This window comes from Pocillopora verrucosa, chromosome 11 (assembly GCF_036669915.1).
Source record: "Pocillopora verrucosa isolate sample1 chromosome 11, ASM3666991v2, whole genome shotgun sequence".
NCBI classification, from domain to species: domain Eukaryota; kingdom Metazoa; phylum Cnidaria; class Anthozoa; order Scleractinia; family Pocilloporidae; genus Pocillopora; species Pocillopora verrucosa.
Window position 1 is genome coordinate 2,544,555 of NC_089322.1, and position 26,040 is coordinate 2,570,594.

General features: G+C 37.8%; 2 protein-coding genes and 1 long non-coding RNA gene across 3 annotated transcripts; all 3 read left to right on the plus strand.

Moving 5' to 3' along the window:
- Positions 1 to 765: 765 nt before the first annotated feature.
- Positions 766 to 13,769, plus strand: LOC136284287 (uncharacterized). Its single transcript, XR_010719119.1, has 7 exons — positions 766 to 880; positions 3,409 to 3,523; positions 8,445 to 8,494; positions 8,953 to 9,100; positions 9,606 to 9,963; positions 10,966 to 11,195; positions 12,937 to 13,769. It is a non-coding gene; the product is annotated as an uncharacterized lncRNA (long non-coding RNA).
- A 1,578-nt stretch (positions 13,770 to 15,347) lies between these two features.
- Positions 15,348 to 16,302, plus strand: LOC131776851 (uncharacterized). The gene is made up of 2 exons (XM_066158603.1): positions 15,348 to 15,671; positions 15,944 to 16,302. Exons 1-2 carry the CDS (start codon positions 15,374 to 15,376, stop codon positions 16,300 to 16,302), a joined length of 657 nt encoding a protein of 218 aa, XP_066014700.1. The 5' UTR covers positions 15,348 to 15,373.
- Positions 16,303 to 17,373: 1,071 nt separating this feature from the next.
- Positions 17,374 to 19,417, plus strand: LOC131781165 (uncharacterized). The gene is made up of 5 exons (XM_066174560.1): positions 17,374 to 17,537; positions 17,698 to 17,813; positions 18,049 to 18,376; positions 18,568 to 18,748; positions 18,830 to 19,417. Exons 1-5 carry the CDS (start codon positions 17,416 to 17,418, stop codon positions 19,106 to 19,108), a joined length of 1,026 nt encoding a protein of 341 aa, XP_066030657.1. The 5' UTR covers positions 17,374 to 17,415; the 3' UTR covers positions 19,109 to 19,417.
- The last annotated feature ends 6,623 nt before the right edge of the window (positions 19,418 to 26,040 follow it).

Genomic DNA, 26,040 nt, shown 5'->3' on the forward strand with positions numbered 1-26,040 from the left:
GTGAAACAACGGGGTAATCGTAAAGCTGATTGAAATTCATCTCAGGTAAATTACGGAGATTACTCGCCCATCCAAGGGCTGAAATCCCTACCATTGTTACTTCGTATCTGAAGTCGCTCTGGTTTTGTTCTAAGTCCTGGACATCTGTAAGAAGTTCTCGGTTTTCTCCACTACTCGATGGAAGGACGTGTCACATCAGCAAAGCATAAACTTGCAACACTAAGTCGACTCTAATTCAGCCCGTCGATTTTTAAATGAGATCAACCCCAGCCTCGTTATCGTGTATGCGCGGTTACTAATCCAATATGGCGCCGGGAACTATAAAAATGTCTATTGTTCTGCCGTTGACATATCGACCTGTTTACGTCTGAGTGAGTGACAAATTTGCATATTCTGACTCCTAAGAATAATCGTTTCTACGCTTCGCGTATCTACGACTAAAAATAAAGTGAGTCGATGGATCAAAAGTACGCTTCTCTTTATAAAAAGTTAGCCGTAAAACTTTTCCTATCAAAAAGAACAGAAGAAAATTAACTGTTAATTTTAATTAACTGTTAAAATGCAAATTAGCTAAGCTTCATAAATAATTAAAATCTTGAACCTTTTTAAACCTTAAAACCTTTTAACTTAAAGAAATTTACGGGTAAGATATTTGTTTAGGCAGGTCTAAACTCATCTCCTGTTATATGAGTTTATATATGTCGAAGTAGTGGCATGAAATTCTGCATTGTTTTAACTCAAAGTTGGTCAATTTAAATACTTTGCAAAACTTTTCACTTGTTTTCTTCTTATTTTAGGGTTTCAAAACCATTTCGTTAACGTTTCACGATGATTACAGTGAAGGCTGCATTAAATGATGGAGCTTCGGTATTCAATTCGGGTATGTAAAAGTGTTTCCAAGTGCATTTAACTTTTAGATACATTTTCAGATTAACTGTCTGTAGTGTTAGAACTTTGTTAGAAATGTGACGCTGATCCAATAATTACTTTGGTGTTAGGTGGACGAATTTACCGAGTTTGTGCACACACTGAAATCAACTATTTTTTTGCTCTGTATTACCTTTATTTCCTAGGCATTGCGTTAAATGCAAACTGGATTTATATCAGCAAATCATAACCTAGAGGTTTAAATTCTTTTAAAGGACATGTAGAAGTTTGAATTTTTAAAGGAATAGCAAATATTTATGTGATGCATGTCGCGCTAGGTGACTTGGAAAATTAGTTAAAATTTGTTTTCAAAATGTTAGGGAAAAAAGCCTTTGGTTGCAAGGTTGCAAGTTCCCTGCCTCAAGCTGTTGCTAGGCGACCAACGATTTCCGAGAAACACAAGCTTTAGTCACCGGGTCGTCTTCCGCATCCACTTCTAGCCAAAACCAGCCCTTACCTTTACATTGAAACTCCTGGTGCCATGTCGAAGAAAAAATTAATTGATCTTTTTTTTTCTGTAGTTTATCCAAATATAAAAGTAATACTGTCTAATTAAGTATCTCTTAGATATAAAAGATATTACAAAGAATTCCGAGAAAAATAAAGACAGTCGGATTCTGAGAAATGCGCTTATAGTACAATGAAGAAAGATTTGCTTGTCACGCCAGTAGAAATTAAAAGACAAGGAAAATTAACATACTACCCATGGTGTCATTCAAACAGGGACTTTCCTGAGGATATGAGTCTTTGTTTGTCTGTTTTTTTAACCAATGATAAGCTTCAAATTTTGTCTACACAATGGGAAAAATATTTTTGATTTGTAAAATTTTCTGGAAAGTTTAGTAGTGTTCATAAGCGCAACTTGTCACGCCAAGTTTATGTATGTAACGCTTGTCATCGAAGCACTATAGCGACACTTAGTTCCGTTAGTAACTACCAAGTTCATGATCAACTTAAGACTAAGATTTTGCTGCTTACGAATGTTGGTTTTGAATTGTATTTTAATAATTTTTTTTCCATCAGTAATGAGTTTCACATCAACTCTTTTTCTAATATCCTCTATAGTTTTACCAAAGACACTATTATTCATAAGTTTGAAGAAATCTTTCTCAAATGAATTTTTGGCGGTTGTTCGTTTCTGCGTGTTGAAATCGATGTATTGTTTTAACCAAGGCGACTGTTTAAATTGTAATGCTCTATGGAATTTCTTCAAAAAACGAAAACCATATACAATTGAAGGATTCTGTAATGAAGCACGTAATTTATTTTTGTTGATAATGTCGGAACTAGCTTTTTAACTTGGCCGATGCTCATATTGTATTTCTTTCTTATTCTTCACAATAACTGGAAAGTATATTTTGAGAAACATGGATTTTTTTCTACGGCTAATGGGTAATCATCATGCAATTCTTTTGGGTATTCAAGGTCGACCTCCAATGATATTTATCTGTCTGTCTTCTCCTTTCATGTTCTTATTTGTGTATTTATTAGCTATTTGACTAATCTCCAGCTGCATGATAAAATGGCTGTCATAACCTGGTAGTTTATGGAAAAGAACAGATATCTTCATATTTTCAAATTCTAATCGGAAATAATTCAAATTACAACCTTGATGTGCTGATCCCCTGTATTTTCCAGTGATGTGACAGTGGTCTCTAACTCTAATATCTTTCTGTGTGTACTGTTTTGCGACAAATGTGGTATTCTTTTGCCTGTCTGAAATGGATTTCATCCTCTTCAGACATTTTTTATGGTTTTTTTTTAAATGCTCCTCGGCTGTCTTTTAGCAATCTTCAACTTCTTCAATCATCTTTTCCAGGAATTTATAAACTTCATTTTCTCCTCTGAACGTAATTTTTCATACAAGGTAGCTTTGCTCTTTTTTTTTTTTTTTTTTGTGCGTGCACATAGTGCAGTTTGAATAAGATACACACGAGTAATTCAGGTTTTAAAGACCGAGGAAATCTCTGAAAATAATCTACAAAAGCTTGTGAATATTTCAAAGTAGACAAATATTGACACGTAAGATAACACGTATGATATATTTCACGGATTTTTGTGAATTAAAAATCACCACTACCAGACAAAAATCATTACCCTTTGCATCACTAGTAGATTGATAATCACTGGGAAAAGTTGGCAGTGAAGAAGTCTTGCAATAAATGTTCCCAACTGTTCTTAATTGTTCTTCTAATTTGCAATCAGTGACGAATCACTAACACATAGTGACTGGTTAGACAGATGTTTATCTAATCTCGGCCATCAATAGACACGTCCAGGCAAGACATTTCATTACATAGCCATTTTTTCCAAGCAGGAAAGAAGTTTTAAATCTCCGTTTCAAGTTCCTTATCAAACTCTATTCCCCCGTTGAGTGAGTTTATGTGAAATCTGTTGTATGAAATTCTGCACTTTTTTTAACTTAGTTAGTCAATTTAAATACTTAGCAAAACTTTTTATTTGTTTTTCCTCTTATTTTAGGGTTTCAGAAGCAGTGACTTTGTCGACGCCGGCTTCTTTTGCGTCCGTCGTTAACGTTTCACGGTGATCTGAGCGAAGACTGCATTAACTGATGAAGTTTCAATACTAAATTCAGGTATGTCAAAGTAGCCCGATTTAACAAAAATTCGTGTGGAAAAACCATGAAATCAAAGTGAACGTAATTTTTCATACACGGTAGCTTTGTTCTTTTTTTTTTTTTTTTTTTGTGCACATAGTGCAGTTTGAATAAGATACACACGAGTAATTCAGCTTTTAAAGACCGAGGAAATCTCTGAAAATAATCTACAAAAGCTTGTGAATATTTCAAAGTAGACAAATATTGACAATAGGGGATAAGTCCTCGAGCTCTTATCTTGTCTCAGTACTTATTTTTGTATTAAAATTCAGATATAACGCGCGCTGTCATTGGTTTGAAGAGCGTGCTCTATCAGAGTACAAAGCATAGAGAGCTGAGCTAAAGCTGTCACGCCATCTGCCAAATTGTACTTTGTCTGACCTTTTCCGGGACCTCTCTTTAACTTTTTTTCGTCAACTGAAAGTGAAATTTCGGAACAAGCGAGCCGGCAAGTAGTAACAGAAGAACCGGAAAAAGGTTCGAGCAGAGAAAGCAGAAACGAAAATCCTCAAAGAGAAAACGAAATGGACATGCCGAAGGTTTTCCCGCTCAGTTCGATTGCCAGGTTGCGTAGGGTAGTAAAATTCAAACAGAGCTAACACTCTTTAGTCTAGATAGTATCGTGTTCAAGAACAAAACGGAACAAAGCGAGAATGATGAAAAACATAACCAAACTAGCAAACCTTTTGAAATTCATACTAATCATGAGTTGGGTTTTGTTTCCGATGGATCATTCATTGCTTGCTTATACTCATCTACGGGTAAATATTAACAATAGCGCCACATTTTTGTCTCTCTCAGGCGCATTTAGCAAAGATCTTGCGCCAGCATTCTTCCGCTTTAATCGCGCTGACGGACTCAACATTAAGAAAATAATCATCTGAATCTTCGGACAATTCTTCTACTCCGTGAACTAGTTTGCTTTTTGCAGGCTTTCTGCACACCTACGATCTCGGGAAAAGGAGAACCAAAATCTTGACGGTGTTTCTGCCAAGCTGCACATAACTCTCACTTTCTTGCGTGAATCTTTAGGCAGAACTTACATTTGATTTGAGGAAGATCTGAGTCGCGCTGTCCCGATCCGAAGCCTTTATTACGTGGGACGTTGCTTCGCCACGAGCTGCCAGTGTTACTTCGCCAGTATTACTTTGCTGAGGGCTTCGCGACGTATTAACAACACTTCTTTCATCACTTACTCTTTCTTTAAATTGCTTTGATGTTTCATTTGTCGGTTCGACAAATATTGATGCATTTATTGAGAGTCAATTTGGGATCAGCAATCAATTCATTTCGGGTTAGATGATTTAGTAATCCTAGGAATATGCGATCTCTCAGGAGATTATCTCTCAGTTCTCTGAAGTTATATGCCTTCGCCAAAGAGTGTGGCGAGGTCGAATAGATATCAAATGACTCACCTCGTTGTTAGTCACGTTTATTGAACATATACCGTTCGTACGTTTCGTTCATCTCCCCGCCGCAAAATATCCAAATATAAAAACTGTCTAACTAAATATCTCTTAGATAATTAAGACCGACGAGGAAAAGCTCTAATTAATCATTACCTTGCATAGTGAGAGTATTAGTTTGTCCACGAGTTCATTTAAAAATTTTCCTCGCGTCGCTAGAAATGATCAGCGAAACTGTGTCAAAGTCTTTACCTGCTTGACTAAGAAACTTCAATGGTGGTCAGTTTTCTGCCATATCTTATTCAAAACCATGCCAACAATTTCAAAAAGTGATTTTATTAATATCGGTTTGTAATACTCTCCAAAGGTATCTTAACTTGAAATATAAATAATCAGATGTGAATTCGCTTCAGCCTTTGGATCGGCAATAAGAAAATAAAATACGAGAATAATCCCTCATTGTTCAGGTCAAATTTCTTATCAGTCATTACGTTCTAAAATTAAATTACGGTTTTTTAGTAATTACTCCCAAAATTAGAATGGTTCGCGGTTCGTCGTCATTGTCTGTGTCTCAATATTCTCTTCAAGCACCTACTAAAGACACGCACAGAGAATTACGAGGTGGTATATCATACGTTTTCAACTCAATTGTCAACACTAAATTACCTGCTATGCTCTCCAACCGACACAGCACCACAGTTTCTTTAGAAACTTACCTCATTTATTCATTTGTTACGTGCCTGGATTTTAGGCCTTTGACAAATGTAAACTACTTTGGTCATCATGCTTAGTAGAAATTGGTCTCTATTTAACAAATAGAGAGGCCTTGACTGTGCTCTGTTCTGTAGTAAAGCACGCACGAAGCGGTTAGAGTACGAAAGAAGTGTAGGGAGAAAGTTTTGGCATTGTCTATATTTTTGCTCGGAAAGTACGAGTCTTAAAGAAGTAGTTCAGTTTCCCAGAAAGTTTAAACTAAAACACTTCAGCTAAACTTGCGTTTCCATGGTCATACATACTAATAGTGCATAAAATTTCTATTCGACTTTGTTACAGTCGTGTAACTTTACCCACTCCACAGCAGCCCTGTTTCTTTACTATCAAGTCCTTAAGATTTGACAACTTGCGCATTAGTTGTTTGCAATTTTTCTTTCTCTTGCATCAGCACCAATGGCAAGATAAACCAAAAAGACCACTGCACAAAATTTCATAGCTGCCGTGTAACTGTCTTGAGTACCCCCTGATTTCAGTGAGTCTCGACGATGACTGACAAAATATTGCAAACCCCATCCTATCAACCCTTGAAACGCTTATGATTTTCCTTTCAATCTTTACAAATTTTTACTTCTGACAACTCCGAGGAAAAAATACAAATGTTTTTCTCTTTTTTACTATCTAAAGATCTTACGAAACGATCGTGACAGAATATTTAAGGGATTTTATTCTGAACCTCGTTTTCACGCTCTCGCCGTTTTTTGCGAAATTTTGAATCGAAAAATCTCTATCAAAGCTACTCATCCACAAAGGTTATCATACAAATTGAAAAACGCTTTAAGCAGAAGATGACACTTAGCCGCCATCTTGGATTTACCCATGATGCAATGTAAATTACACTGTTGGTTCTTTTCTTGTTTTTCGATTAATCCTTTTACAAATGTTTACTTCTGACAACTCCGAGGAAAAAATACAAATGTTTTCCTCTTTTTTATTATCTAAAGATCTTATAAAACGATGGTGACAATTTAAGGGATTTTATTCTGAGCTTCGTTTCCATGTTAGTGCCATTTTTTGCGAAATTTAAATCGAAAAATCTCCATCAAAGCTACTCATCCACAAAGGTTATCATGCAAATTGAAAAACACCCTAGGAAGTAGAATCACATGATAACACTTAGATTTTGTCCTTCGGTTTGGTACCGAAAAGTGGCTTGGCCCATAGACTAATAGTTTCGGCCATGAATTTTGCTTGGCCTTGTCATGAGTGTATAGAAAGCCTCCATCAAATTACAGTAGAATGGGAGCATGTATATGTCAAGCATTCCTACCGTACAGATGTTGATGACGTTTCCTTATTTCGTCCAAACATATCCTTACGGAGGGTTTTCAATACATTCGTAGCTGATCTTCAAGATGGATATCTGAGAGAAGAAATTGATTCAAGGCACGGACCGATTAGACTCGTTTACCATGTCCTATTTAATTCTATTGTGGGTACCTTTCCAGATCCAAGTCGACGTCGACGAGGGGGCCGAATTATACATTATGAAACCTGTTTTGTTAAAGTCGTATGTGATTCCTCGAGATGCCTCCTCTGTGGCCGCCGTTTACCTCGCGTGGTAGTCACCATGTTTCCACATGAAGACCGTAACTAAAGACACCGCATCGAGAAAGAAGCTTATGGAAAATAAATCCAAAATTTCGGCAAAATCAGATGAAGAACTTGTTATTATACTCATAAAGTGCAAAAGCCGATCGAAATGACGCCGCTCAATCAATGTTATCGTTAGATACTAGATTAGTCAAATCAAGAAACAAACAGAGCTATACCGTGCTAATGCAAATGAGATATTTTCATTAAGTTGAAACGACATGGTTCAGTTGCTGTGAGCGTTTTTAACTCCAGATCAAGTTGAACTCCATCATGAAGTCATCTGGCCAAACTGACTGAAGTCCCATGTCCCAAGTACATCTAATTTCCCTAATCTTAGAAGTAGAATGGATGTAATTTTTGACTATAGGAGATAATGCTTGGTGCAATGGAATAAAATGACGATAGAAGTCGGTCATACATTCGATATCTGTATCTTTGACATCATGTTGAATCAAAGCTATTTTCCTAGCTATGTATGCTAGTTTGATATTCCTAAAGACGAAAATAATGAGAGAGAGAGAGACTTCATACATGCCATGTCCATCTTACCGCCCTTCACCACTCAGAATGATAGAGCGAAAATCGACCATAAATGCATTGGTCTTCTACAGCTTAATTTGACGTTCGTTTTAAGATTAAATCAAAGCCTTGTTTTGTCACGCTCAGCTTTAGCTAAAAAGTTTTTTACTGAAAGCGAGTGAAGAAGATTGCTGATGGGTGGTATTCCCACATAAAGTTTCAGATCTTTCACTTCACTCTGGGGCTATTTCTGAATCGAAGCAGTGTATTTCTATCTTCAATCCTTAACGATTGAAAATCGAATTAAATTCCATGACAATCCTGTACTGGCTCCGTTGGAAGCAACGTGACTGACTAAAATTCTAAACTCAAAGATTTATTTCAGGTGACTGAAATAAATAAAAGCCATAGTTATTATTTTGATGATTGTATTCTAAATTTCATTATTTTTAAAATTGTGTGCAATATATAATTATTATCGTGTCTATACTTTTGCGAGTGGTTTAATGGCTCGTAAGAGACCGCTTGGAGTGTTGTCTTTGTAGGAAATGGTTGAATACTATAAATTTTTGATGCAGTTTGATTGGCTGTATATGATTTTTTTGCAGCAACTTGCACAAGACTTGAGCGGGAAGATGTTGCAAAGAGGAATTAAATGGTATGGTAAGATTTTGCTTTGCCAGTGTATGGGCCCATTACATTAGCAAAGAGTGAGGGAGTGCAAAACATGCCCGATATATTGCAAGATTGACAGTCAGGTTCATGCTTTGATAGAGCTCAGTTAGTGGGTGAACACCCTGTGGCTGGAGGGCGGTTGAAATTCCAAAGCAGTAGGCTTAAGGGGGGGGGGGGGGGCAGCAAAATCTTGATGGCTAGGGTTAGGAGCATACCCCGCCATCAAGCCATACTTGCCGATAAAAATGCAGAGGGCTTAACTTCAAGCTTAGTACCCCGCATGCAGCCAGCCACTAACCTATCCAAGGGTGGGTTGCAAATGGCTCTGTAAGGAGAGCTCTAGGGGTGGGTATGTTATTGGACCCCTTGACCAACTGGCAGTTTTCTATGAAGCTAGAAGGGGCTTGTCTTATTTATCTTATTTGACTGCCTGCATTACAGGATTGGTGGTTATGCTTGTACCCTTCCACACCACAGCCACTGGGCTAACACTCCATGACTGGAGGGTGGCTCAGTGTCAAAAGCATACCTTTGGGGAGAAGGCTCTATTGACATTGCAAGAACCTGATGTCCAGGTTTTCGCTTGAAGGTGATTATCGCCATAGTGGCCTTGACTACGCTTTCAATGAAAAATCTTCTATTAATGCATTACTAAAGGCGGATAATTCTATTACTGTAAACAGAATAATTGCTCTTGGTCAGTTGGTTGTAGCAAATTGATAAAAATAGCCTTTTAAGATTGGTCTGATGAAGGTAGAAATCCCCTTAACAAAGCGTAAAACACACCAAAATCAAAATTTCAAAGTACTGGTGACTAAACCCGTCGCTGAAAGCGACCGGAACCTGGGACTAGCTCTGTCCTGCTAATTAAGGCGCCATTTTTGTAACTTGCAATGTACATTTCAACGAGATGCAGAAGCGCACAAGTATGAGCCACCCTGGCAAACCAAAGGATTTAGAGCTAGTGGGCATTTTACAGAAGAATTAGGTCTGTTTGGTGGATTAACTTCATTAAGTGCCCTATGGAACAGGAAATCTTTAACCCAGGAGATGAGATTCAAATGGCATGCCTCTGATTCTCTTTCGCTCAATAGTACTTCAAGATGACCTGGATAAAGTTAAACAACACTGGTACACACATTTAATAAGGGGCTGTAGCCATGACACTATCAGTGGAAGACTGGATGAACTATTCTTTCTCCCAGAGCTTCATGGAAAGTAGATGGCCTACTTCACCCAATCCTGGATGATGAGATCTAATCCATGAGGGAGAACCTGACGCACGAAGAGGAGAAAAGTATCTACCAAGAGTACTTTGAATATGTAATTGAAAACACTGAGTTGCAGCTGCCCCACAATTGAAGAGTGACTCTTTCTGTTTAAAAGAACTCCTTGAAATTGCCAACGTATGATGTTTGACGAACAAGAACGAGCTGTGCGATATCGGTGGAGGTAGGTTCGCACATTAAGTGTTCCCTTTGTTATAAGCCCATCACACTAATGATCATATAGCCATGACTGATTTATGCTTTTTATTTTCCATCTCACTACTTTGCAAGTAAAACTAAATAAGGTCCGCATCAAACTCGACTTTAAAATCTTTTAAAATAATTATCCATCACAAGTGGTTACCAGTACATCTCACAAAGCAGTTATCTTTTGACAGCAAGTGTTATTTTCCTCGAAGTGCTCATAGGAACAAGAATGAGATCAGTAGATTTCAACTGGACAATATATAGATTCAAGTAAATGAACAACTTGGAAATTTGCTTTCTTTCTCATCATACTAAAGCAATGATATCTACTAATGACATTGGAACCAAAACGATACCAACACACACAGGGGTTTGCTAGTTAAATTCCATTACTTATGGCAAAAAATCTGCTATCTCTTCCCCTACACTAGCGGTCAATTTTTATGGTCCTCCCTTTCTTTAGCAAATAGAGAAGCCATGACTGTGCTCTATTTCTGTTGTAAAGCATGTTGGAAGCTGCTAGAGCATGAAGGAAGTGGTAGAGTTCTCAAGCACTTCTTAAGTGCGTTACAACAGAACAGAGCACTGTCAAGGCTTCTCTATTTGTTTTATAATAAAGAATCTGTTAAATAATGCAATAATCTCAATTTTCAAAAGAAACTTAAGGCAATAAATTATGACTGGTCTTAATGGGGGTGTAGTTTTTTTTACATTGTTGATACTAAATTTGTCTTCCCTCTAATTTTGCCCACTCCTGTCTGTTTTACATGCCTTTCTTGAGTCAGTTTTTGTTTTGTTTTAGAGGAGATCACATTAAGCCATCCTAGGTATAATGCAGTTGGTCAAAATGCTTTCCTAGTCTTAATACAATAAAGATATCGTGGTACTTTATATATACACACTTTATATGCACTCATATAGCAAAGTGAAGTGATACCAATGCACTGGTTACTAAGTTGAAAATTTCCTTATCTTGCAGGACACCTTCAGTAAGGATTCAAACATGTGGTCCTACAGGTCTTCAGTCTCTCCCAAAAATGGAGTCACAGGATTGGATCACTTGGAGACCGTGTTACCAACCTACTGGAGCATGTCCTTTGCAGTTCCCCTTATTCCAGAATCAAATTTGGTGGAGGAGGATCAGGATATGAAAATGCATGAGGAAAAAGAGCTCTGTGGAGGGTGGACAATGGAGACAAAAATATCAAGGCATTGAACTGCTAACCCTAACCCTTAAGCTGCATGCAACATGGAGTAATGATCATGCTCTAATTTTAGTAATGGAATTTTAACCCTTTAACTCCCAGGATCCAATTGTCAATTCTCCCCTCTAGCTGCTACACATTTTTTTGTAAGCTAGTTATAAGGATTTGATGGTAGATCAAGATAACAATTTCTACCTAATAAATTTGGGTATTCTCATTACCTGTTTACTGGATAATGACTGGATATTATACGGAGAAGTTACTTGTTAATCACTTGTGGGAGTTATAGGGTTAAATATGGGTTTTTGCTTTTGCTGTTAAATGAAGGGAAAGTAAAAGTGGGTCAGTGAATTAAGACAGGTTTCTCTTTGCATTGTAGTTACACAAAGGAAAATCTGCCATTCTTGGGAAATTTATCAGTTTTACTCTCACAAGTTGCCATTAAGTTACTTCTCCTTTTAACCCTTTAACTCCAAGAAGTGATTAACATGTAACTTCTCCCTATAATATCCATAAATTGTCTGACAAACAGGTAATGAGAATACTCAAACTTATCAGATAGAAGTTGTTATCTTGATCTAGCATCAAATCCTCATAACTAACTTACAGAGAAATGTGTGGCAGCTAGAGTGAAGAATTGATGATTAGATCTTGAGAGTTAATGGGTTAACATTTCATCCACAGACTGTATGGTAGTTGAAAATTTTGAATTGAATCCAGTTTTAAAGTGAGGGCCAGACACAAACACTTAAATTACAGGAAATAAATAGCAGACCATGACAATAAGTGACCAGTTAAAATTTTATTGCCAAGAGGGGGGGGGGGGGGCTGAGATGATTTTTGGGGGTATCACATGGTTTTCAGGTGAACAGTGAGGGGCTCTGTCATTCACAAACAGACTATAGAGGCATTGTAGAAAATTGAGTGTTTTTTCTTTTGTATTTTTCCCGTTCACCCCCATTCCCTTCTTTAGAACCTCACCACACAAGCCACATTTACCTGATAGGGGTTAATCATTGAAATTCAAGTAGTAGAATGTAGGAAAAAATGCATGTACAATGTTGCCTGATATTCCATTTGAATAAGCTTAGTTGTCCTGCAGCTGTAGCCTGAAATTCCACTTGAATAAGCTTAGTTGTCCTTAGTTGAGATGACTCAATACACATTATTTTGAGTACAATTCAAGACCAAATTTTGTCAAGGATGGAAACACACCTCCAAGGGCTTCTTTATTTCAACAGTTACAAACATTACTTAAGACATCATTTTCATAAAAAGTTCTCAATCTAATCCAGTGCAGCAGCTCCTGAGATGATCTCTATCAATTCCCTTATAATCACAGCTTGGCGAGTTCAATTGTATGTCAGAGTCAACTTGTCAATCATTTCACCTTTAAGTTCAGATCTTGCACCAAGATCTCATTAGTAATTCTCCTTACTGTCTACCATACAGTTCTTGTGATGTTAGTTTTGAGAATTTGGTATTGGATCAACTACTAATCCTCTAACTGATATTTTTCTTTATTTTTGTCACCATTTTGGGGTTGAAATACTCATTCTCTGACCAAATCACATGAGCAAGGGTTGATAATGTAGGGAGAAATTAGATGCTAGTCAGCTCTTAGTGGTTTAAGGGTTAAATCATGATTGGGTTAAGTATAGCACCTGACCAGGTGAGAGATTAGTGCAAAGTGAAGTAATACCAATGTAATGGATACTTAGTTCAAAAATTTTCTTATCTCGCAGGAAACCTTCAGTTACCTTCAGGTCTTCAGTCTCTCAAAAATGGAGTCAGCAAATTGGATCACTTGGAGACCCTGTTTCCAACCTACTGAAGCACTTCCTTCACCAAGATATGCCATGGCATGAAGGTTGATGGGTAACCAGGTTCTTGCAATTGGGTCAGGAAGCAGCCCCACTGTATCCTCTCATTGCTGATGGTTAATACCATGCTACCTCGCTAGATTGGGAAGCATGGAATCGGCTGATTGTCCTGATGCCTTTCTGCAGTGATGATGTAATCATGAAGGGTTCAATTCACATGTAGCAGGTAATGGATTCAGCAGGGTACAAATAAGTGTCATTGGCAATGAACAAGATGATTGCAATTCCCCAGATTCCAGAATCGGATCTGGTGAAGGAGGATCAGGATACAAAAATGTGTGTGGATACAGAGCTTTGTGGAGTGCAGACAACAGAGACAAAAATATCAAGGAATTTGGTTACATCGTCATTCAATAAAGACACTGAACCTCTCTACTCAAGGAAAAAGCTGCATGCAACATAAAGCAATGATCATGCTTTAATTTCAGTATTGGGATTTTGAAATGTGAATTTTGGCTTTCGCTATTAAAATGAAAGGAAAATAAAAGTGTGTTAATGAATCCAAATCACCTTTCTCTTTGTAATGTAGTCACTCAAAGGAAAATCTGTTTTTCTTGGGAGATTTGTCACTTTTACCATCAAAAGTGACCATTATGTTACTCCTCCTTTTACATTTTGTTTAGAGATTTTCTGATAGATGACAATTTTCAATAACATCAAGTGTCTAACCCTTTAAATCCCATGAGTGACCAAGACAGAATTTCTCCTTACAATATGAAGTAGACAAGTGATGAGAGTGAAGAAAAATATCAATTAAGGGATCATAACTTGATCTAATACCAAATTCTCCAAACTAACATAACAAGAACTGTATGGCAGACAGTAAAGAGAATCACTTATGAGATCTTGGGTGTTAAAGGGTTAAGTTAGGGCCAGACACAAACACTTGAATGATGTGCAACCAGTTATCATTATATCATCAAGGGAGGGGGGTTGGAGGCTCTTTTGGGGATCACATGGTTTTCAGGTGAACAGTTAGGGGTTTTGTCAGTCACAAACAGACTATAAAAAGGCACTGTAGAAAATAGTGTTTTTTTTCCCATTCACCCCTATTTCCCTCTTAACCCTTTAACTCCCATGATTGACCAAGACAATTTCTCCTTACAGTATCAATACAATATCAAGCAAATAAGTGATGAAAAAAAAGAAAAATATCAATTTGGGGATAATTAGTTGATCCAACACTCAATTCTCTGAAACAACATTATAATTAAATTAAGCTTAGTTGTCCAGCAGCTGTAACCTGATATTCCATTTGAACAAACTTGGTTGTTGTGCAGCTATACAAGGAACTGGCTCTGCTCCCATTGACACCTGAACTGCCTGTAACTGCCCATGCCACGCGGTGAACTTGTGTGAGAGATGCTTCCCCCCCCCCCCCAACCTACCCTATTAAGCATAATTTTGTCTCCAAAGTTCCTCTGTTGTTAGAGGATCTATAAACCAATCAGGATCTGTCTTTTGTGAAGATATTTTGATGACTGTAGGGGTTACTAGAAAGGCATCATTTTATGTGTTCACAAGAAATGATCAAATGTGAAATCAAAGGAAACTGTGAATAAATCATGGGTACATTACGTTTGAATGAGTTTTGAAGATAAGAAAATTCCTCTTTACAAAAACATTCACTTTTACAAGTAAACATAGGCAGCGAGTGGGTAACCCTCGGATAGAGTTGAAACTACTCAGAATTACCTTGAACTGCTGGGGTGATGTTGGGTGGACAGTTAGAATTCACATTTTGGCTATTGTTTGACCTACACCATTCCTTAAACTTCACTTTTTGCCGTTAAATCATATACTTTAGCAGATTTCTGACATAAAATTTGTATGAATGTGCTTCAGTTGTGAATGAATAACTTGCTCCATTCTTGTATAACATGTGTATTAGCCCATGTACCCTGGTGTGACATGTTGGCTAAATACCTTGACCATGAATGGTCTGTACTACTTTTGATGAATCTTTCTGGATTGTTTGTGATATATTGAACACCAGTGCTACGAACATTCATGTGATAGTTAGGTTTACCATACAACTGATGGAACACAACTCTTAAGAAACAATCACTCGCACCACGAACATCTGATATTCTCAAGCCATGTTGAGCTAATCGAGATTGTAAAATTAATTAAGATGGTTTGGATTATTTCCTTGAGTAACAGGTCCCGGGTTTAACTCGATATCTCCTGAAGTAAGTAACTTTGCCCTTGAAACAAAATACTTGTGATTTCGTTTCTTATACTTTATTAAATAACATTGAACAACAAGACCAAATACAAATTAGAATTTGAGGCTATAATGCAACCACAAAGAACAGCAACTGGTTATCGCATTGAGCCAGCCCGTTTGGTCGAATGTCTGCATTACCTTTACTATTGGCTTCCTAAAGAACAGTGGTGGCACCTTTATGGTGATGGCAGAAAGTATGGCAAGAAGGACACTGTTTTGATGGCTATTAGCAATGTAAACAATGAGCAGAAGTTAAATGGAATAAAATTCCAAAGCCCGAAAGAAATGTGGCCTATTCATATTTTTCATCACAAGGACAGCCGTCGAAACCTTGAGCTTAACATTGGAGATGGTCATGGTGGACCAGGTATATGCACACTTACATGTTAAACATTTATAATCCAATATTAACTTTTGATAAATTGACCAAATCACTGTTAAATTTTCCTAAAATTGAAATGAAATACTCATAAGCTGATCATTTGAACAATTCAAGAAAAATAACATGGTTCAACAAAATTGATTTCAGTCTTGTAACTTTTTGTGGTGCTTGAACTCTCTGAAATGGTACAAGAGGAATTGCAACATCTCTAAGGATAATTAGTGTTATTATAGATCATTTGTCCATTAATATTGTAGGATACTTAAATGAATGGATTAAAGACAGTCAGAACCTGGGCCACCAGGTGTTCCTTGGTGCAGACTCTAAGTTCTTGGATGTTGTTGCTGATCCAGAGCTCAGCCCACTCTCCCAAGACAAGTGGAACCTATGGATGCAATGCTCAGCATCAGAAAAGGGAAAAGTAGATCCATCCACAGGACTAAGAACAGACCTCAACCTTTCATTTGACCGTGCTCTTCCCAAGTCGCTGCTTCCTGCTCTTACTGGTGATCATATCCTTATGTGTATTGACCATGGCTTCACCAGAGTTGCAGAAAATCTAATAATGAAGGTTGTCCGGACATGTCTTGATCTGGAGTCAAGGTTGGTGTATTAGTTAACATGTGCTGTTTGGGCAGTCTGCGTTCATGATTAAAACCTTAAAAAATTTTCGATCGACTGTAGATCATGTTCATTTGTATACGCTGTGTTGTCTCACATGTCCCTGCTTTTACATATTGAAAATTATTATTGTCACCTTTTTCTATAGGTATGGTAGAGAGCGAAAGAATGCTGCATTGGCACATCTTACTGCTAACATAAATGCAAGAGATGTCAGAGGAGGTCATTTTGAACTTCCAATTGATCCAAAAGGTCACCAAGGTGACCTCAGCCTCAATAAGTCCCAGGCCTACACCATCCTAGCTCCCTCAGAGGACTTCAAAGACAAACATTACAATCACATCTTGGATAATGTAAGTTCTGGTGTTTACTTAAATCCTCAAACCTGACCAGTTAAGTTACGCAGTTATAACAAGTAACATAATTACTACAAAACACATGCTGTACATGTACATGTATACCCTTAGTGATTACTTAAAATAGTTTTCCAATTATATCTCTCAGTGATGAAGCTCCTGTATTATATTCATAGGTTCTTCCAAGTTGTGAACTACAGCAGATGTTGTCCCCAAAGCTTGCTGAGGCCCTTGGAATGACATCACAAAAGATTAACGACATTAACTGTGTGAAGTTTATTTGGTGGCATTTCTATCAGATGTATAGGATACTGAGGAAAGATACAGCTCAACTAAAGCCAGGGCATCCAAGTAGTTCAACAAATGTTGAAGACTATGAATTTGGATTACACGACTCTGAAATTTCCAGATATGTTTACCATGCCAATATGTTCCATGCTTTGATGATCTTCCGTTATGGCTGCAAAGAAGTAACTCCCTACATGATGAAATTTGTGGATGTTGTCCCAAAACATCTCTGCGGCACCCCATTCAAGTCACTCATGCGTGTAGCAACTGATGGTGGAGAACGGACTCATTACATGCATATTTGTTTTTATTATCAGGGATGTAAAACCAACACTTACAAATAACTACTAGTATTGACAAGTGTAGGGTCTAGTTCCTTACTATCATATTCTTGACAAAATCTTTCTCTTTGCTTCCAGCATTCAACACGAGATGGTGGCCTTCACAAGCCTGACACAATTCTTATGCTGTTGTCTTGGTCATACCGAAACTTGAGGGAGAGAATAAATGACTGCCCTGAACAGATTAGGACTGACTTTGAGCATTATGCACAACAACATGTTGCAGCATATACAATTCAGAAGTGGTAAGTGTCTATAATAAGATAAAAACACCATCCAATTTTCTATATTTAATTACTTTCATAGTTAAAACCAATTTTCCCTAACTCAAAGTCAAACCACAATTACAAAATTACAGTATATATATATATATATATATATATTTTTTTTTTTTTTTAATTACAGGTGGAAGATTGTCCATACCAGACCAAATCCTCCATTGGCTGTGTCTGGTGCAAGTGTGGTTAGGCAATTGCTGCCACTTAAGAGGATGGACTTTGTTTTAGTTGGAAGGATGCCTGGTAGGTGAACATTTCTAAAATGTCTAAACATTCAGAAATATTAAAATAGTTCTGATTAACAAGAAAAAAATATATACATAAAATAACAATTTTACAAATATCTCTAGACCCCCTACAATAATAATATTAATCACATGTCATATCTTTTTTTTTAAGTTTTTGCATAAACAAGAACAGCAAAATGTTTTATATATTTGATTTTATGTTAATTATGTATGTGTATGTGTGGTTTTAGGATCAACACAGAAGAAATTTAAAGAGAAAGTAGAAAAAAATGGTGGAAGAGTTATTTCAATGCCAAAAGAGAACCTACCGCATGAAAGATGTTATCTAGTGTGTTCAGAAGATGAGGTCAAAAATGATCGCTCAAAGCTAAATAGTGATTTGGTTATGGCCTGCCAAAGGGGATGGACAGTGGTGAGACCGAGTTTCATTGAGTGGGCAGTAAAAGAAAGAATTCCACCCAATGTCGAAGAGCATGCAGTAGACCTGACTCCTCTGGCAGCTTTGTCGACAGGCACATGTGGTGCAATGAAGCAGTCTGTAGAACGGTTACGATTTAGGTAATGCTTTATTTCATGTTCAGAATCTAATTTCTTGTCGTAACATCATACATGGTTACAAACATTTGATAAATGATCAGAATAATGCTAAGATATAATCAAGCATGCAGGTCATGATCACAGTCTAATGTCATATTATCACTTCCTGAGAACAGAGAAAAAATATCTGACATTTGATTGCACTGTTTCAGTAAAGAGATTTCTGGTTTTGCTGCCCTGAAGAGAACAATAAGAGAAGTGGAAAAGGGCCCAGTTGATGAGAGTGGTAACAAATCTCAGATTAGAGTTCACAAGAAGAAAAAAGACGCAATGGTTTCCCCCAAAAAGCCACCAAATGGTTGGACAGCATTTCTCAATGAGAAATTAAAAGAGGTTAGTTGAATTAACTTTTTATGTAAATTTCGACTGATAAGCTGAAATAATGTCTGATGCTTTTACTTTAATTGCTTCTAGAGAGTGCAAAATAATCAGAGTCGTGGACGAACAGAAAGGATGACGTTCCTCAAATCAATTCAAAGCATGGCAGAGGACTGGAGACAACTTTCTGACCTGGAGAAGAGAGACTATAAACAGAAAGCCATTGACCTCCATTTGTCAAGGAAAGAAGCGAGACATCAAATTCGTGAGGAAACAAAAGAGAATCGCCAGAGAGAACAGCTCAGGGAAAAGGCTTATAAAACTTTCGCTAGTATGAGAATTAATGATAACCGAACTGTAAATAGGACAGCTTAAATCGTCTCAAAAAGCAAAACGATGGTTGGAGATGTAAGAAAAATAATAAACATTTTTTTTTTGTTCAAAGGTTGTGTCAATAAGTTAAACAACATTGCGGACATTGATTGCAATTCCTCGTAATACGAACAAACTAATATGCTTCGTACAGTCAGTCACGGACTTTGGAGAAATGGAAATTATCAAGCGTGTTCTGTTTTGCTTTTTTGATTGGCGATGATGTTGGCATTTTAGGGAGAGGGTAAATGTTTTGTTCGGTTGGTCATGACTTTTATTGCATTTGGTGGCTTTTAAAAAAGCCGTTTGTGAGGCAAACTAAGATAATTTACCAATTGCTCATCAATCAGCAACAGTCAGCAGCAGTGTCTTGGCGGTAGCTGTGTTGGCGAAACGAACTGGTGGACTCTGCGAACTTAATCTTCACGAGGAGGGATCGCGACGGCAGGTCCAGGGCAAACTCTGCGAAGGTTGCGTAGAAGTAGCGGTCGTCTTGTTAAAGCTTAACGTCCCATTTTTCACCAAGCAGGGGATCGAGATCGTCGAGTCCATTCTTCGATTTCTCCACCTTGAAATTGTTTTCAACCGCTAACCCAAGTAATTCAAGATCGTGGCGGAGATCAGCTGGGCCCATTTTGATGACGAAGGTGCGAGCTGCCTTGGAAGACATTCCTCTGTAGATCTCGCAGCGAAGCTTGGCTGCCAAGTCGTACCGCCGAACTTGAAGCTGATAGGCGCGGTTGGCCATGTGTAGCTGCAGGGACTGGGACAGCCGCAGGATGGCTCCTAGTCGGACTTCTAAGACCACTTTCTTTAACTGAGACGAAAGTTTAGTGTCCTGAAGTGTGTGTACCGTGGATGCCGGGCAGGTCAACCTGAAGTTTGCTAGCGGGCGAACGGCGACACCATCTGACAGCTGGCACTTCTGAGCATTAATAAGAACCTCTAAGCCGGACTCGTCTTGGTAGAGCTCCAGGACAATGAAGACGACGTCTGCACTGTTCGGGGTGATGCTCACGAGATCTCCGCAGCTGATTTTGATACCATCAAGGCGAACGATCGTCGCGAACTGCGGGGCTATGGCTGACTGGACACTGACAGGCGCCGATACGGGAGGTGGTGGTGATGTTGCTGGTGCTGCTTGGGGCAAAGCTGCTGGTCTTCTCCTCTTGACAGTATCAGGAGTGGGTTCTGGCGGTGGTAGTAAATCGCGGAAAGAAGCAATGATTTCTTCGTTCCCGCACTCCACTGTAATGAGTTCTAGAAAAGGATCCACCACTCTGACCGCGGCCGGTTTTCTGATGCCCTCGATGCTGATGAAAACTTCGTCGCCTGGCAGCAACTTGTTGAAATTCACGCTGGGTCTCCAACGCTTTCTGGAGCGAACGTCAATCAGTGTACAGGGGCGAAGACAGTCGGCGCTGAGAACTATGTCAAACTATCGGCTCCAACCATCGAAGGTAACCTTGTACCTGTCGCCTTTTTGACTTAAGATGGTGCATATATACCATCGACCGTCATGAAGACCTTCGTATTTTTTTCCGATTTCATAAGCCATAGTTTATGTCGTCGTGTACACGCGATTAATGAGCGAGATAAATAAACGAACCAAGATTTCTACTTGTTTATCTGTCGCTATGGCTACCAAACAACGATTGTAAAGGATCCCAGAACGAGGTTGCTCATTGGCTTGTTTTGGTCACGTGTGCAAACGAAGTGTTGCTATGGTAAAGCTGAGTTGGAAGTGAGCGTGCACCTACGTGGAGCGGGAATCTACAACGTATACTTAAGCTTTTCGAAAAGTAAATAGACTACCGACGTGTTATCTGAAACTGACGGCAATAACGGGCCAAAAAGGAAGGTAAAATTCCGCACAGCCCCACACTACATTATACGTTCAGTTCTTGGATGGAGTGACAAAAACAATACATTACCATTGGGAAAACAGATTTGTTTTACGATAGTATGGGGCAGTACGGAAATTTTACTAAAAGGAATATTTCTGTAATGTTTTGCTTTCTTGGCGAAATTGATGGTCGACCTCGCAAATCTGCCGCATTTGAGTCTTAACACAAATTTAAAACCCGGCATTTGAAAGGTAATTTAATTTTACATCTGACCGATTTTTAAACAATATAACCTAATCAAGATAACGCCACTAATTACGTCTATTCTTCTTCGATGAAAAGCGCTACGTTTCGGTTGTCTGCACAAGAAACAATACTTTCGAACACTGCGTACACGGGGGATTACATGATTGACAGTCGGATTGACAGGCCTGCGTGAAGTTACGCATGCTCTCTTTCTCTTTTCTAACTTATTTGCATTTTCCCGTGCGACGATTTTCAATGGGCGCGATTCTGTAATGACAAATTCATCATGAAAAATAACTGATACTTCACATGTCTTTTTATGCTTTGAAGTTCTTGTTTTGAAAATATAAAAATGAACAATAGCAAAATACAACCTTAAACCTTATGCACGAATGATTCCAACTGCTTTACCTCTAAACATTCTGGTTTTAAGATAGTTATGGTAATCAAGCGATAAAGTCGTTTTCAACGCTGACGAATGTGGTAAACTTTGCACAATATGAGACCTTGCGTACCTTTTAATTGCTTCATTCTAGTTCAGTAAGTTCAGAATTTTCTTCCACGGTAATCTTGATGGTTCACCATCACGACGGACGCCTTTGCTGATACGATTGGACTTTGACCTACTTCTTCGATCCTGTATGATTTCTGTGACCATCAGATCAGTCTTCTGACTGCGTTTCGTTCGGCTTGGCCACAAGAGTGTTTTTGTTGGATATTATGGACTGATCAGTTATGCTACTCATGTTTCTAATGTCTCTATTTAACCTTACGTTCGAGTGCTCATAGGTTCCCTCGTGAGTTCGATCAAAGTTTCGCTCGTAAGATTCACTCGTAAAAGGTTCACTATTTATAAACCCCCTGTGATCTTGGAGGATCGACGAGCAAACGTCTCGAGGGGTCAAAGACTCCTCGCATTCAGCGTCTACACAGCTTACTACCACATGCTTACTGCGACGAGTATACGTCGAAACTTTTTCGAAGAAAAGACGAATTCTAATTCACCGTCGCGGCATTTACTTCGGAAAGTCGACAGACGCGTCCCAGTATTATTTCGGAAAGTCGATATCAATTGGTCTGCCGTTGACATATCGACCTGTTTACGTCTGAGTGAGTGACAAATTTTCATATTCTGACTCCTAAGAATAATCGTTTCTACGCTTCGCGTATCTACGACCAAAAATAAAGTGGATCAATGAATCAAAAGTACGCTTCTCTTTATTTTGTAGTTACTCAAAGGAAAATCTGTCCTTCTTGAGAGATTTTATTCTCACAAGTGGCGGTCGTGACCGAAGCGTTACATTGAATTTATTGATAGGTTCGTGACGGAAGTACAGAAACATGACAGGCGATTTGGGTTGATTGATTGTGAGATCGGAGTTACTAGTGAGTAGAAGAAAAAGAATAGAGTACATCAAAGCCAGTGGAAAAATGCAGTGAGATCATATTGTTAGTCTCCCATAATATTCCAACGCTTTGATATTATAAAATGATGCAATGAGAGTATTTCAATCTTTTATATCCAAAAAATTATTTCTATCTTTTACATCTATCTTTTGCTTCCATAAAATGGAAAGTAGTATAGAGAGTTGGCGTTTTTAAAAGATCAATTTTTCAAAGTGGTTTCGTACCGCTATATCCCATACTACTAGCTCGACGTTTCTCAGTTCGTGCCTTGCGGAAGTCTCTGTTCAGGGCGCCCCCCTGGCAATGTGAAAGAAGCGAATATTTATGCACACAAGGACCATGTGCATCGAACACAACAAAGAATCGGACATGTAATCTATTACTTCCACTGCGAAGAAGCATTTCATTGCTCCAGTTTTGACTTAAATTGCCTCATGTAGTAGCGTATGATCGCTGTCGTTAGAAAAAATTGAGATTTGAAGCTGATATATGGCAAAAACTAACAGTACAAGATTACAAGTATCTCTTACTTTATTGCAAAATAGATTATTGTAAAACGAACACAACACCAATGACAGGATAAACCAGACAATTATCTGTGCGAAACTTCTTCACCACCCAAAGTTATCCTCTCATTTACCTCATACCATTGTCAGGAAACCAGGAATTTTCGAAAATAATCGATAGCCTTGAGATATATCTTCTTTTCCGACTCCAAAGAAAAATGAAACAAGCAATGGATTGAGGAAATTCTGATAGTTCAGAGAGTGACAGAGACAGAATGCATAAACTAATTGAAATATTTAATTGCTTCTTTATCAACTTCATTTCGAGACTTTCTCAACGATATTCGCTTAGTCTCAGCGAGTAGAATAGAATTTTAGAAATCATTGCGAATTATCCCAAAATAAAAGAAGAAACATGGTAATTACAAGTTTAGGAAGACCTCGGGATTAACAAGACGGCTCTCGCTCTGGGTGTCCTTAAAGCTTCGTCGCACAACTTTACAATACTTATTACCTTTTCATTTTTTTATGTTTACCACAAAAACATAGAATTTATCATGGGATGACATATTTCGCCTTTTTGACTGTCTCTATTTGGTTACTTTGCTCAATGTGAATTCCCACGGAAATGAGTAATCAAAGAGGACATTGTAAGTCAGGTTCGAGATTCTAGGATAAATATAATTGCCACTTCATCATACATCAAACCTTTTCAGAGCAAACCTACATTTTAATTAAAAATATATCTACCTCTTCAAATGACAATGGATCTTTTCAAGATTGCGACCTAAAGTACCAATCCCCAGCGGCGACGGTATCAGAAACATCAAGTAGTTACGCTCCCAATGCAAATTCAACTCTTAATCAATAGTTCCTACCATCTCAATTTGATTATCTGATAGAGATTCCTCATGAAAACTTGAATGTTAATTTTACAGTGGAAATCATTACAGTTAGAAATCATTGCGAATTATCCCAAAATAAAAGAAGAAACATGGTAATTACAAGTTTAGGAAGACCTCGGGATTAACAAGACGGCTCTCGCTCTGGGTGTCCTTAAAGCTTCGTCGCACAACTTTTCAATACTTATTGCCTTCTCATTTTTTTATGTTTACCACAAAAACATAGAATTTATCATGGGATGACATATTTCGCCTTTTTGACTGTCTCTATTTGGTTACTTTGCTCAATGTGAATTCCCACGGAAATGAGTAATCAAAGAGGACATTGTAAGTCAGGCTCGAGATTCTAGGATAAATATAATTGTCACTTTATCATACATCAAACCTTTTCAGAGCAAACCTACATTTTAATTAAAAATACATCTGCCTCTTCAAATGACAACGGATCTTTTCAAGATTGCGACCTAAAGTACCAATCCCCTGCGGCGACCGAAACATCGAGTAGTTACGCACCCAAAGCAAATTCAATTCTTAATCAGTATTTCCGAGCATCTCAATTTTATTTTGAATGTTAATTTTACAGTCGATTGTGAGTTTCGCCTCGAACAGGGGTGTTAAAACTAAATGCTTGGGGAAGAGCTCTCCATGTTGGTTACTTCACATGTTCCAATGTAAGTTTTGGTTGGGAAAGATTGTTTTGTAATACTGATTAATTAATCTCTCAATATAGGTTTTATTACACAGATGATGCATGTTAAAAGGTCTTCAATGGGTTAAAAAGTAGCCGTAGGGCGGAAAATTTGAAAGATTTCAACCGTTGGTCGCATAAAAAGTTAATCGCAAAATTTTTTTTTTCAAAAACAGAACAGAGCAAAGTCCAGTCTTCTCTATTTGTTTATTAAGGGACGGCTCGGAAGACAGATAAGCATGATCATGATTCTGTAAATAAACTGCCGGGTATGGTCTTAAATGGACTACACGCTCGGCAGTCAAATATTTTGCAGAATTTACACTGAGTTTTTCTCTCAAACTTCCTAACTTAGTATTAGAACTTTGTTTAGAAATGTGAAGCTAATCCAGTAATTACTTTGGTGTCTAGTGGACGAATTTTCCAAGTTTGTGCATACAATGAAATCAAATATCTTTTGCTCTATATTACCTTTATTTATTCTGCATTATGTTAAATGTAAACTGGATTTCTCTCAGTCAATCATGATGTGGATGTTTAGATTTTTAAAAGAAATGCAGAAGCCTAAATCTTTTAGAGGAAATCAATAGAAGTTTGAATTTTTAAAGAGAGAGTGAACATTTATGTGATGCATGTCGCGTGCTGCTTGACTTTGAAAATTTCTCTAAAATTCGTTTTAAAAAAGGTTCGGAAAGAAAGCGTTTATTCGCTACTAAGAACAAACGATTGAAAGGTCCCTCCTCCTTGTTGAGGCGACTAACAATTTCCGAGAAACACAAGCTTAAATGTTGTGACTTTCACAGTCACCAGGCCGTCTTCCGCATCCACTTCTAGTCAACATCAGCACAAAGTAATATTATTAGTATCGACTTGTAATACTCTCCAAAGGTATCTTAGCTCGACATAGAAATAATCAATCGACTTGTAATACTCTCCAAAGGTATCTTAGCTCGACATAGAAATAATAAGATGTGAATTCGTTTCAGCCTTTCGAGCGGAAATCAAGTAATAGAATATTATAATAATTCACCATTGCTCACTTCAAATTATGAGAAGGAGAATTATTTGTGTTCCTCTAAAAGGTCGAATATAAATTTTATGTACTATTAGCATACGCATGACCTTGGAAATGCCAGTATAAATAAAGTATTGTAGTTTAAACCTTCTGGGAAAGTGAACTACTTCTTTAAGACTCGTCCTTCCCGAGCAAAAATATAAACAATGACGATATTTTCCCTTTATAGACTTTTCTGTTTTGTTCATGGCAAAATTAAGCAATGCTGATATTTACCCTGAGTTTTTTTCAGCTACAGCAAGAAAAGTTTCGCGTAGAACTCGT